The sequence below is a fragment of the Aegilops tauschii genome, chromosome 4, assembly GCF_002575655.3.
Source record: "Aegilops tauschii subsp. strangulata cultivar AL8/78 chromosome 4, Aet v6.0, whole genome shotgun sequence".
NCBI classification, from domain to species: domain Eukaryota; kingdom Viridiplantae; phylum Streptophyta; class Magnoliopsida; order Poales; family Poaceae; genus Aegilops; species Aegilops tauschii.
This window is the reverse complement of record NC_053038.3, coordinates 3,250,098-3,262,629: the sequence shown is the minus strand read 5'-3', so window position 1 is coordinate 3,262,629 and position 12,532 is coordinate 3,250,098. Positions and strand designations below refer to the sequence as shown.

Here is a 12,532-nt window from a genome sequence, read left to right as displayed (position 1 = left end):
CTTGCACCGGGCTTTGTCGACCGCGTGGCCGGCGGCAAGATCCTCTGCAGAAAGGTTTAACTGCAGCTGCTCTTTGAATTCAAATATACTATATGACATATTTTGAGCTAGGTTTAATATCATCAAATATGTCCGGTTTGAGAAATAACAACATGATACAAATCCTATAGTGCTTTAAAATTATTTTTGATTATCCAATGTTCACGTACATAAGATGATGAACAATCTGTTTGATACATGAGCGTGTTTTCATAAAGCGCGCGAACCTTCATGCACGAATGAACCAGCTTCTTGAGTAGTATCACCCAATATATATGCCAGTGAAGAGCTCTATCTATTTTTCTAGAGCAGACCTCTCAGAGCCTCACATGCATTATTATCTCAGGTTCTAGGGCTGAATTAAAGAAAACTAACACTGCCCTGTACATATACAGGAACCAAATGAAGAAAGTGAATGAACCAACCTGTGCCAGATGTGAGTCAACTCAAATTGACTGAAACCATACATGTATAACAAAATAAACATGACAACTCTAGACACTTAAAGCAATTCTCCAAGATGGTTGAAGCTTTGAAGTCGTAATCAAGTGACCTATCCATTTCATCTGTAAATCAAACATGGGCACGTGAGTATGAAAACTGTTGGCCCAAACCGTGCACGTCGAATACTTTCCGACGACACGCAAACGACCGACGATGAAGAACTTGCCGACAGTCTTGGTTTATGCCCCAAGCCGGCTCGATCCGTCCGGATCGATCGAAACTAGCACAGCTAGCTACGTAGCCCGGTGAGTTGCACTCGTACACGAACTCATACGCCGAACACACACGTAAACAGCAACCGGCTGATTGATCCGGCCGGCCTGCACTACACACACGTACGCACACGAGGAGGCTGGCCAAGTATTGCCAAAGGCTCGTATCGAGCCTTGTGTTTTATTTCAACTCACGGTGTTGTTTACAAGGGGCTATACATACATATATATATATATATAGAAGCTAGGACCAAGCTAGCTAACCTACACGGTTACTATCTCCTAATCCTACCCGCTGACAACTTTGAAGCTAACACGGACACATACGTACATGTATATGTTAAAGACACGGACGTATTCGTGTTTAACTCCAACAAAAACCATCAAACACTTGAATGCAGTAGTAAGTAAAAACATTTTCCAGCATCGGAATCAACCGACCCGAGCACCACCGCACAAGCCATATGAACAAACCTCTCGAGGATGCCCTTGCTGAACCAAGCGACACGCCGGTCCAGGCAAGGACACGCCGGTCCAGCTACGGCCGGATGGCCAACTGCTTCTCCGCCGCTCGCAGGTGCGTCACGAACGGCTTCACCGACCCCGACGCGATCCTCTCCGTCCACCTGCTGCCCGACACACCGACTTTGGTCGCCGTTTCCCTGTGGATGAGAGCATCAAGAAAGGAAGGAGATGAGATCCAGTGGCCACCGCCGGCGACCCCGACAGCCCACCGCCTCGGATCGGGACGGGGGCTGCCGGATCCATCCGTCCCCGACCTCCCCGCCCCTCGAACTGCCACCTGCCGCCGCGGTGACCAGCGCCGCCGCAGCCACCCTCTGCCTCGCCTCCATGCACGAGGTTAACGGCGCCCAACCACCACTGGGATCTCTCTGTCCTTGCGCGTCCGAGGAACTTTTGGGTCCATCGGCACAATGCCGTTTCTTTTTGCGTTTCTTTTTGTGAGCAGGATGCACGGTGCATCTGCTTCCTTTTCCGAAGCGAAATGGTGATCGTTAATGCGTCAGAGTTTTTTGATAAAAAATGCGTCAGAGTTCGATGCTTGGCTTCGCTTACATCGATCTTTACTTGGAATAGAGTAGCGAATTTCAGTTGTTGAGTCAAGAGGAGAAGCAAATGGAACAAATTTTGCACTTGCTTCTTGTATTTTGGAAGCTGCTTGTTTCAGGTGAAGCAGAACACAGGGGAGAAGAAAGGTGTTGGTTAGTACTGCTTTCTGCTGGGTGCTAGTAATGGTAGCTTCTGTCTATCATGAATCCAAAACCATGGCCATGTCTTGTCAGGTGGAGAGGAAGCTCTTGACGGCGGCCCTGAAGGTGCGCGCGACGGCGGCCCAGGCGGCCTGCGTCGGGTGCACGTCGTCCCAGTAGAAGTAGCGGCCGGGGTCGTCGCAGAGCGTGTACTGCCGCGTGCCGTTCTCGTCCTCCTCGCCGCAGTAGCCGTCCGGCCTGAAGCTCTCGCAGCAGGGCCGCAGCGTGCTCTTGAACTTCTTGTTGTCACTGTCACCATTGTTGTCGTCGAGGAGGAATGCGGCGAAGGGGGTGTGGACGTCGAGGAGGAGGAAGGTGCGGTTGTTGGGGTCGAGGGCGGCGAGGACAGACCGGAGCGCGGCGTTGTGCTGGGCGGCGCCGGCGTTGGCCAGTGGGTCGCAGCCGGTGTAGTTGAGCGGGCGGGTGAAGACGGGCGTGCAGCCCATGGGGTGCAGGTTGGTCACCACCACCCTCCTCATCCCCGCCTCGTCGCGCAGCCGCCGGAGCTGCTCCCGGAGCTCCCGCACCACCGTCGGGATGTACGCGATCGCCGCCTGCACTCGGGGAGCAGCGCAACTCCGTCAGTCAGTCAATCTCAATCATAGATGGTAGCTTGACATCTGACAGCAGCAGCGTGGTTGTTGCACGGTGACCACGTACGCTGGTGCCGTTGTCCTTGTCGGCGGCGTAGGCGTAGTCGTTGCCGGAGACGACGACGAGCGCCGTCCGCTTGCCGCAGCCCCGCTGCTGGGTGCGGTGCATGGCCTGGAAGAGGTCGATCTGGGCACTGATGTTGCGCTGGAAGTTGCCGGTGTCGAGCACGCCGGCGCCGCCGACGGCGAAGTTCATGCCGCGCGCGAGGGTCTCCCGCGACGCCCGCCGCCGCGCCTTGTATGCCACCGGCGTCCGCATCCCCAGAGCCGAAGCTGCACTCACATGCACATGCCGCGTCAGACCAAAAATAGTTAAGTAGATACACTACGTCGGTGACAGTACAAAATACTCGTCTGAAACATAGATTAACGATGATCTCATGGTGTAGTATAACCATATGCATATATGTCAGTTACCTGAAAATTTAATCTGAGTCGGTCACTTTCATCACGACTAGCAGATCTTCATCCAACGGCCAAAATAGAAAACACATTCTACTTCCTCCCGCAGCGTCCCCTCTGCCATACGCCACTCTGGCCTCCCGTCGACCTTCCCGATCGCCGTTCTAGCCGCCGCCCAAGCCATCCCTCTAAGCCGCGCCCCGATCAACAGCTTCGGCGATCACCCGGTACTCCCCGACCCGCACCCGTCAAGTTTCGGACTCACTCCTGCCGGATCTCCTCATCTACTCGTCAAGTTTCGGACTCACTCTTGCCGGATCTCCTCATACACGGCTCGGCCTAGCCATGGCCGGCGCTGGCTACTGGTGCACCTCACAACGTCCCCGCCAACGGCCTCACGCATAGCAGAAAGTGGCCGACGCTCAAATTGTTTTCAGGTTACCTGACGTTTAGCAAGCCTATATAACTAACTATATAAAGTAATACTCTCTCCGTCGCATAACGTAAAACGTTTCTTGACCCTAGTCCAGTGTCAAAAAATGGTCTTACATCATGGAACAGAGGGAGTAGCAGCTAATTAATCTAGTAGTTTTTTTGCTGGAAAGGGCCGGGAAGATGCCAGGGTGTGGTTGTAGCCGGGAATATCTTACTGTTCCTTTCTCTGACATGGAATGGAGGTACCACCAAGTTGTGGCATTTAGGTGTTAGCGGATTCAGATTTGCTACCGCTCCAGCTTTTGAGACTTTTTTGTTATATAAATAAATAAACTAAATAATAATGTGTTCATGGCGCACATGGCAGCACGTAGTGAGTACGAGAAAGATCTGGCTTGCTAGTGATCTACACCGCATATACATATTCGAATTTCCTGACGAAACAGAGCATCGCCATTGCCTGAGGAATATGCAACGCTATAGTTGTGTTTATGTTATGACGAGGTGTAATTGGCACGCAGTTGATACTAGTAGCTGAGTGTAGCTGAGTGTGATGCACCACCACCCTACGTTCGTTGTAGCTTTAGCTGCATTGCTTTGCAACAAAAATGTCGGTCTGATCTGATGGTGAGAGGACCTGCCGGCGCTTCGGACAAGCCGACACACATAGCTGATGGCTCGTCCGTCCATCCCTGGGACTCTGACCGGAAGACTAGAGAGAGCTGGAGTTGCACTGGACGGATACGCCGCCTACTACCATGTCCTGTCATATACTCATATGCATGCAGTGCAACGAGTAGGTGAAGGAAGGAGTCCAGATTCACGAGGTTGGGCGTGCAGGTGCAGGTGCATGTGCGCGCATGGATGGACTGATGAAGTTATTAGTTCCATGCATCCTCCATGTGTGTCTGTGTGGGTACAGAGGTACTGATGCATGGAAAAGGGAACGGCGCCGTCCGTCGTGTGATCCGGTCACCGCCGGCCATTTTGGCGGCGACAAGCAACTCATGCATGCATCTGGCACATACCATGCATCTGGCATATTTTGGGAGTATCTGTCTGCCAATGAGTGCGCGAGCGAATTACTCATCCGTCCGTCGACAACATCAATTCGGCCATCTATCTATCTATTGGAATTGGACGGACCTTCCCTTCCCTTGGATGATGATGACGACCCAACGACCAACTGCACGCATGTGTTTACTCCTACCACTGCACCGCACTGCACCATACAGCTAGCGCACCGCCGCCGTCCGCCGTGCTACGTCTTCTCCGGCGAGTAAGTCAGCCAGCGTTGGTGGCGCACTGTGCGCGTGTTAATTAGGCGTACTGATGATTACTGCCTAGCTCTTACTAGAGTATAGTAATTGATGGCGAGGACTAGCGAAGGAAAGGAGCAGAGTGTGCTTGCTTAGTGGGCTTACCGACGAAGTCGGTGAGGACGCGGCCGTCGGAGAAGCGGCCGGCGGGGCGGCGCGGGAAGGTCTTGCCATATGGGTCGTACCAGGCGTGGGTCAGCTCCCGCCCCAGGTTCCCCAGGTTGCCCGTGTCCGCGTACGAGTCCCCGAACACCCACAGCTCCTCCGCCGCATGCTTCTGATGATGACGACGGCTCCTCCTCCCCTGCTCCTTGCTCGCCCGCTCGCCGCCGGCGGGGCAGCCGTCCTCCGTGGACGCCTCCACCGCCGGCAACAGCGGCCCGACCACCAGCAGCATCCCAAGGCCTTAAGTTCATCAGAGAGACAGAGGGCAATCAATGAGTGTATGCCCGGGCAGAGAAGCAGAGAGCGAGGCAGAATTGAAGTGAGCCAGCGTGGTTAGCTGAGAGGCAATAAATATACGCTCTCTTTATAGCTAGAAGATCGATTGGCTTACAGAGAAGTGTTCCGGCAGCGGCCACCGACGACGAGCGCCTCCGGCGGTGCTCCATGACCCCTCGGGCTGTGGAGGAGGTGTGGTCTGTGGCCGCTTCGCACCCGTCTGCCGCCGTGCGAGCGATGGCGCGGTTTGTGGCGTGGAAGGACGGAGAGGGATGGGCCGGCCCTCCGGTGGGCTGGCGGTATTTATAGACGGCGTGCAGGTGCAGCTAGCAGCTCTCTCCCTGGCACGCCGCGATGAGCAGAAATGGAAACACGCCGGCAATTAGCGGACGCCGCCATTTATTCCTTCCCTTCTCGAAACCGTAGAACGGCGCCCATGTCAGCGCGTCGTACCTGCACCCCTGCATGCATGCATGGTCAACACGTACCTCCTGTGTTCTGGTACAATATGCTCCCTCCATTTCTAAATACTATAAAAGCATCTTCGATAGATGATGTATATTTTGGCGGCTCAAGCCGGTGATGGTCCAAATTTAAAGCATCAAAAAGCGTCTTTTACATCTTCGAAAAAGACTTAACTTCACCGGATGGTCCAAAACGAAGATGTTAAAAAAAAGCAACTCCAACAGATGGTCCAAAACGAAGATGTAAACCGGCCGGCGGCTGCGCGACTGTTGTTCAGCCACTGTACGGTCGGCGGTGGTGGCGGCGGAGGTGGAGGAACGGCTCCTTGGCTGCTGGAGGATGCCGCCGGGAGTGGCTGCGAGTCGGCGGCCCGAGCCGCCGCGACTGCCTTCGAGATTTTGGCCGGCCGAGCCGCACTTTCGGCTGAGTTCCGGCCGTGATTCGTCGGCCGTTTGCCTCCGCCTCGTGCCTTCGTCACCTTCGTAGGAACCGCCGGCGCGATGGCGACTGGCCGGGGCAGCGCGAATCCGGGGCGGCGGTGGCATGGACGCAACGGCGACAGCGGAGACGGCAACGTGGGTCAGCCCATCGGCTGCGGCGGCGGCGGCGGGTTGCCGGCGAAAGGCTGGGGGGGGGGGGGGGGGGGATGAGCAGGTCGCGGGCGGGAAGGCAAAGGAACTGGCGATTGGTCGTTTCGCGGGCAGCCACGGTTTTACATCACTTGTATCTCGTGATGTAAATTTGCACCGCGAGGTGTTGAATTTTACATCACCGGAAGACGGTGGTCTACTTTTTTTTTACATATGAACCGTCTGTTGAAGCAGCGCTTTACGCTCTTGAAGCTTTAAAAGTTAGTTATTTTTACATATGGACCGTCTATTGAAGATGCTTTAAGCCTTTTTAAAGATTTTACTATGGACTAGAATAGATATATTTTAGAGTCCAAACACACTTGCTTTATTGATTAAAATTCATAGGGATACAATTCAAGTCCGAAGGGTTCACGAGCCACACATGGTGTCCAACATCCAAACCAAAAGCATGTTTGGCAAAGCTATGTGCCTCCATATTCGACTCGCGTCCATCAATGATGAAGGTACACTGCTGAAATTGTGTCGAAGTAGCAATGATCTCCTCGATGATACTCGCATACAGACCTCCAGCACCCTGCTTGATGTCACCGACAACACCCTCACAATTAGAAGCTATAATCACATGCGATAACGATAGATCACTAGCCAAAGCAAAAGCCTCCCGGCAAGCGAGCGCTTCAAGCGTAGCCAGATCTGTGACGCCCGTGCTTCTGATGGCCGATGACCCAAGTATTGTCCTTCCGAATTCCTACCTTCATTTGCTGACCTGGACACATCACTGAAGATATATTTTAAAGTGTACATTCATTCATTTTGCTTCATTAGAATATCTAAAAAGGTTTATATTTAAGACCGGAGGGACTACGCACTACGAGAAACTGTTCTTAGTTTCTTTTCTTGCTTTTTTGCCAGGATTTTCGGCTCAGGTGTGCGTACATATACAGGTTTTCTTCTTTGGCTTTATACGTAGCCCGAATGATGGCTACGTATTAATATCATAGTATCACGCTCCCTGGGTCTGACCGGCCGATCTGGACGGCCATGGGGATGGACTGCATTAACTCCACCCTCCGAACCGTCTCCATGCACTCCGCATGGACGCACGTCAGTCAGACAAAGCACGTTTGAAGGTTATAAATGGAAGTCGTATCCTTAATAAACCGCACTAGCTTTACGCTCTGGTTTTGTACAAACACACATAACTCGTAAAAAAGGGTTAACTTTTTCTCTTCAGTTTTTTTTTTTTTGAAACTGGGCAAAATACTTTGCCCCCTGCAAGACACCATAGCTTGGATACATCTCTGATCCTAGCAACAAGAACCCCTACCGGCACTGCGGATTCTTGCCACGTGTGTTCCGTAACTTGAACTTGAATTTGTTTTTCCAGTTCATTTCAAAAAAAAAATTATGTTTTCAGTTGCATGGCACGTAAATATCAAATCTGGTTTTTAATATATTGTTTTCTCTAGCAGCTTCTCGCCAACTGATTTGTGCTACTCGGAGCATAATTAAAAAATAAAAATACTGGCAAGAACTGTTAAGATGATTCCGTTCCTGTGGCAGCAGGAGCTAGCAAGTCAGAAGAAGCCTCCAAGGGCGCACATGTTTATTCTCCTCGCTCTGACACAGCCTACTGTTGCCGCGCGTTTTTCTTCTTCTCTGGAGAGGATGGACGGACGGACGGACGGACGGACGGAACGGAGCGGAATAATTGCACAAGAATAATCCGAATAGACCAGCAGCAGAATCTTAGTTTTAGGGCACGTACATTGGTATCTAGTCAGCTGTAATGCATGCCATGTGAGATTTTTGTCTAGGTGGAGGAAAGAGATTAATCAAAACGATGCCGCCCGTCTGCAGAATTAACGACCGTCTATTCCCGTAAAATTTGCCACCTACCGATGTGCTTTCGCCCGTTGTACGGGGAGGCGTCTGTGACCAATCGTTTCTCTCTCTGGAAAATACAATTTTCCGTTTCCTAATCATTCCAATTTTCCGTTTCCTAATCCCCTCGCGTCGGCCTCCCGGCACGGGCCTGCCGCCGCTCATATCGGTTAGTAACAGACAACCTTATAGACGGTGCATTGTACCATGTGTCGATAGTAAAACCTATATGTTTTTTTGAACACATGTAAAACCTATATGTGATATGGCACAGTATTAGAGACAGCCTTTGTCTAAACAATTGTACATGCCCTTAGGAGATGCATGTTCCGCGTATGCATCATCTGCTCATCCCAGTCACCCGCGTACCCACCTAATAAAGCTGCTATTATCACTGATCTATCTTAGTTTAGTTCAGTTTAGTCAGTGCCACTGTCAGACACCGCGTGCTTATGCGGCGGTGCGTACTAGCAAAGTAGCAATGTCAGTACACGTACGTGCTTCCAAAGTTAAGCAGTACACAGGTATCATGCATGAACTTGTAGACAGGTTCACCGCATGGTGTTGCTGTACTGACGTGTCTTGTTTTAGACAAAAGGATAGGAGATAAACAACGAGCCTCTTAGTCGATTTTCATAGAAAAAAAACTCGCCAAACATACAAAGTTCAGATATAACAAACTAACAACAACAAAAAAACCATAAGACGGAAGTATACCACGCTGGAGTGTCCTCTAAGACCACACAAACGTTGTAACATTGCAGTACTCTGATTTTTTGTGATAAACATGGATGAATGCTTCATCTACGTGTAATATCTCGTGATGGAATGACATTCGTGCAAGTCTGGACAAAAAACAAAATCAATGTTTCAAAAAGACATTTTTTTTGAATCATTTTTTACCCAGACCTCCATAAGTGTCATTCCATCACGAAAATTTACACACAGTTAAAATATTCATCAATGTTTGTTGCCAAAAAAAATATCAGAATTGTTTGAAATTTTCAATCAGTGGGCTTGGGATCGCAAGCGCGCTTTCACTTCTTCACCCATTGACCCGTGACGCCATAGAGTTCCATCCATGGCTTCCAGTATATGCCACATCCAACACCTCCTTGATCTTCATGACAACTTCCTCAATTCTTTTACAATCTTGTTCTTTCAGCAAGATGCTCGAGTAACCTAACTCTACCAAAGTCGGCAAAGCGTGCAATTTTTTATAACACCGGAAAGCAACCATGCTCGCTGCGATATATTCACTCCGACATCTTCCCCACGGGGAGCGCGTCCATGTAGCACGGGCGGTAAGGGAATGCACGCTCGACGCCGTTCCGCCGGCCAACTTCCTTGACGAGCCCCTTCCCCAGGTGTTGCATCCTCGAGGTGCTGAGATGGTATGCCATCGCCCTACCGTTCATGTGGAGGAGGAGCACGTCCTTGCGCGGATGCATTCCGATGATCCTGCAGTACCACCAGCACTCCAACGGCTCGGGTCGGTCGGCGACACCTTCGTCCAGGTCAATGAAGTTATCCTCGTCCGAGTCCCACAAGTACCCGGACCCGCTTTTGGCTTGCTCTTCTTCATCATCTTCCTCTTTGCTCTGGCCACTGAGGGGTTCAAAGAGGCTAACTTTTGCTTCACTGCTTTCGACCAACTCCCATTGCGCCATCGGTTTTATAGCTTGTGATGAGAGCTTTATTTGGTGACCAAAAGGACTAAGGTTGGCCTCGTGTGTCAGTGTCCACCGTAACTGCCCATCAATAGGTTCCGTCAATTTCCACACCTGGAGTTGGAACATGTTGAGCGCCACATAGTAGATCCCTTTCTCATAGCTTGCTAAGACCGACCTAGATGGAAGGATGCCTCTATGCTCTTCCTCGTCACAGGGTATTCCCGGCAGCTGGACCATATCATAGGTTACCCGTGAGTTTCTTAGGACCATGAGAATGTTATTGCCGCAATGCACATAGAGAGACCCTCGCCAATACACAGCCGACTTCCATATTTGGTTGTAGTTTTCATATGCTGGCAACATGTCGTAGAGGCGCTGAGAAGTGCAACAGCTTCCGGGCACAAACTCTCTGCTCTCCCACCTGTTAGTCCGTGACGAGAACACCATTAAAGACAACACCTCATCTTCGGGCTGATCCTCGACAACTTGCTCATGTGTTTGGTCAACCTCATCTTGTCCTTCGTTTCCCTCATCTTCGTATGGTTGGTCCTCTTCAAACAAGCCGCATAACAGTTCTTGCGCTTTGACGCGGGATCGGACCGCCTCCTTTATAGGCCGCAGGTGCCGTGACACGGTCGGGTCAAAGGCGAGGAAGATAGTCCAGAAATACAAAGTGGGCAGGGCGGGCAAGCGGGCGCATCGCACTGTCGCGGGGTTGCACACGTAGTAGAGGCGGGGGCCGTCCTGACGGAGGAGCAGGAGGCGGGGGCAGTGAAGACGCCGGGGACGGCCACGTAGTTGCTGGTGAAGATGCCGGGGAAGGCGCACGGCGGGAAGATGCGGTTAAAGCGGGCGAGGAGGACGGCGCTGCCGTCAATGGCGACACGCCACGCGCGGCAGACGCGCCGGGACTCGGCGACCGCGCGGTTTGGCAGGCGGCGCAGGATGTCGAGGAGGAGGTCGCGGGGCACGCCGGCGAGGAAGTCGTTCCCGTGTGTGGCGTCGTCCATCGGTGATGACGATGATCCGATGCGACGGAAGATCTATCGGCGGAGAGGAGATACGCCTAGGGATGGATGTGCTCGTGGTAGAAATACTTATCGCTCAGTCGGTCGAGGCCGTGACCGAGTAGGGTTCACGTACGTGGAGTGAATTGCAAAAAGCATCAACACTTCAAGGTTTGCAGGAACCACACAAAGTGTGCCAAAAAGCACTAATTTTTTTCATATTTTTTTGTAAAAAATACTTGTTGGCGGCTTTGGCCGTTTTGATGACGATTATGACAGATGGGTCCCATAAATGATGACGTGGCGTAACCATTGTCATGTGCCCAAGTCGATTTCATGGCACGTGCGTGTGCCTGCAGTGCACCTTCCATGCAAGTTGATTCCGATCGAGACATGCACGTACGTGCTTCTTTTGTTTCTATTTACTCTTCATATTAGAGTTGACTGAAGTCGAACTTAATAAAATTTAACCAAATTTATAGAAAAATACAAACATTTACTGTAAAAAATCTATATAATGTGAAAGTACATTTAATAATAAAGTTAATACTACTTTTTTAAACACAGTACAGACGCAAGCGCTCATACATACGCGCATACACTCACCTCTAGGAACGCACACACGCACACCCTATCCCTATGAGTACCTTCGGAAGACTGAATCGGCATATCATCTTGAGATTTACAAAGTCACCGTAGGCGCCTCGTCGTCGACGGAACGTCCCCTCCTACTGAAAGCGCATCGCCGGAAATCCTTAAATAAATTCAGAAATAATGCGAGCTTCATGACTTGAACCCTGCTGGGTTGGAGATACCACTGTCCGTATAACCATGCAACCACATGTTGGTTCGCTAAATCTAATGGTATTGATTTTTTACTGTATATATTAATATTTTTGTTCATAAATTTTGTCAAAGTTTACAAAGATTGACTTTGACTAAAGCTAATACGCGGACTAAATAAAAATGGAGGGAGTACGTGCGTGAGTACGTACAACACTGACCAACTTGGAAAGAGAATTTTGAAAACATTGCGTGATTTGCATATTTTGAGCTAACAGTTCGGTGATTTGTTTCCATGTACCAACAAACTTTATTGAAAAATACGCGATGAACAACTTTTAATGCAAAATAATCATTTTTGTAATACACGATGATCTCACTTTTCAAATACATGATGAACAGTTTTATACATGCACCGAACATTTCTTAAACATGAGATGAACATTTTCTTTTACATACATAAGTATTTTATAATATACTGTGAACATTTTTAAAATACATGGTGAACGTTATAAAATTACATGATGACATATTTTATTACACAATGAATAAACACAAGGTGAACATTTATGAAATAAATGATGTAAAAAATAATACGTGAACGCAATGAACATTTTTTAACCATGAAAAAATGATCGTTTTTAATACATTGTGAGCATTTAAAAATGTATAGCATCATAATTTTAAAATATGTGATGCACAATTTTTAAAATATATATATTGATTTTTCAAACTCAATGCTTTTTAAAAACCTGATGCATTTTTTAATATTACACGATGCACAGTTTTTAAATACACCCCGAACATTCTGTGAAATACACAATGATTTTTTTAACAAAGAAATAAGAAAT

At 49.6% G+C, this 12,532-nt stretch overlaps 2 protein-coding genes across 2 annotated transcripts in view; one reads left to right on the top strand and one right to left on the bottom strand.

Moving 5' to 3' along the window:
- LOC109774312 (large ribosomal subunit protein uL1) overlaps positions 1 to 12,532 on the top strand; it is a 259,374-nt gene that overhangs the window by 88,348 nt on the left and 158,494 nt on the right. The window lies entirely within an intron of this gene.
- LOC109774310 (GDSL esterase/lipase At5g03610) lies at positions 1,819 to 5,632 on the bottom strand. Its single transcript, XM_020333033.3, has 4 exons — positions 5,392 to 5,632; positions 4,941 to 5,240; positions 2,687 to 2,952; positions 1,819 to 2,580 (listed from the first exon to the last, which is right to left on the bottom strand). Exons 1-4 carry the CDS (start codon positions 5,444 to 5,446, stop codon positions 2,056 to 2,058), a joined length of 1,146 nt encoding a protein of 381 aa, XP_020188622.1. The 5' UTR covers positions 5,447 to 5,632; the 3' UTR covers positions 1,819 to 2,055.

What these genes read in the sequence shown, in the direction of transcription:
- LOC109774310 (XM_020333033.3), bottom strand. Translation starts at nt 5,446, where the DNA reads ATGGAGCACCGCCGGAGGCGCTCGTCGTCGGTGGCCGCTGCCGGAACA. An exon ending in CGCTGCCGGAACACTTCTCT is followed by an intron (nt 5,241 to 5,391) that starts GTAAGCCAATCG and finishes GATGAACTTAAG; the next exon opens with GCCTTGGGATGCTGCTGGTG. An exon ending in ACAAGGACAACGGCACCAGC is followed by an intron (nt 2,581 to 2,686) that starts GTACGTGGTCAC and finishes CCCCGAGTGCAG; the next exon opens with GCGGCGATCGCGTACATCCC.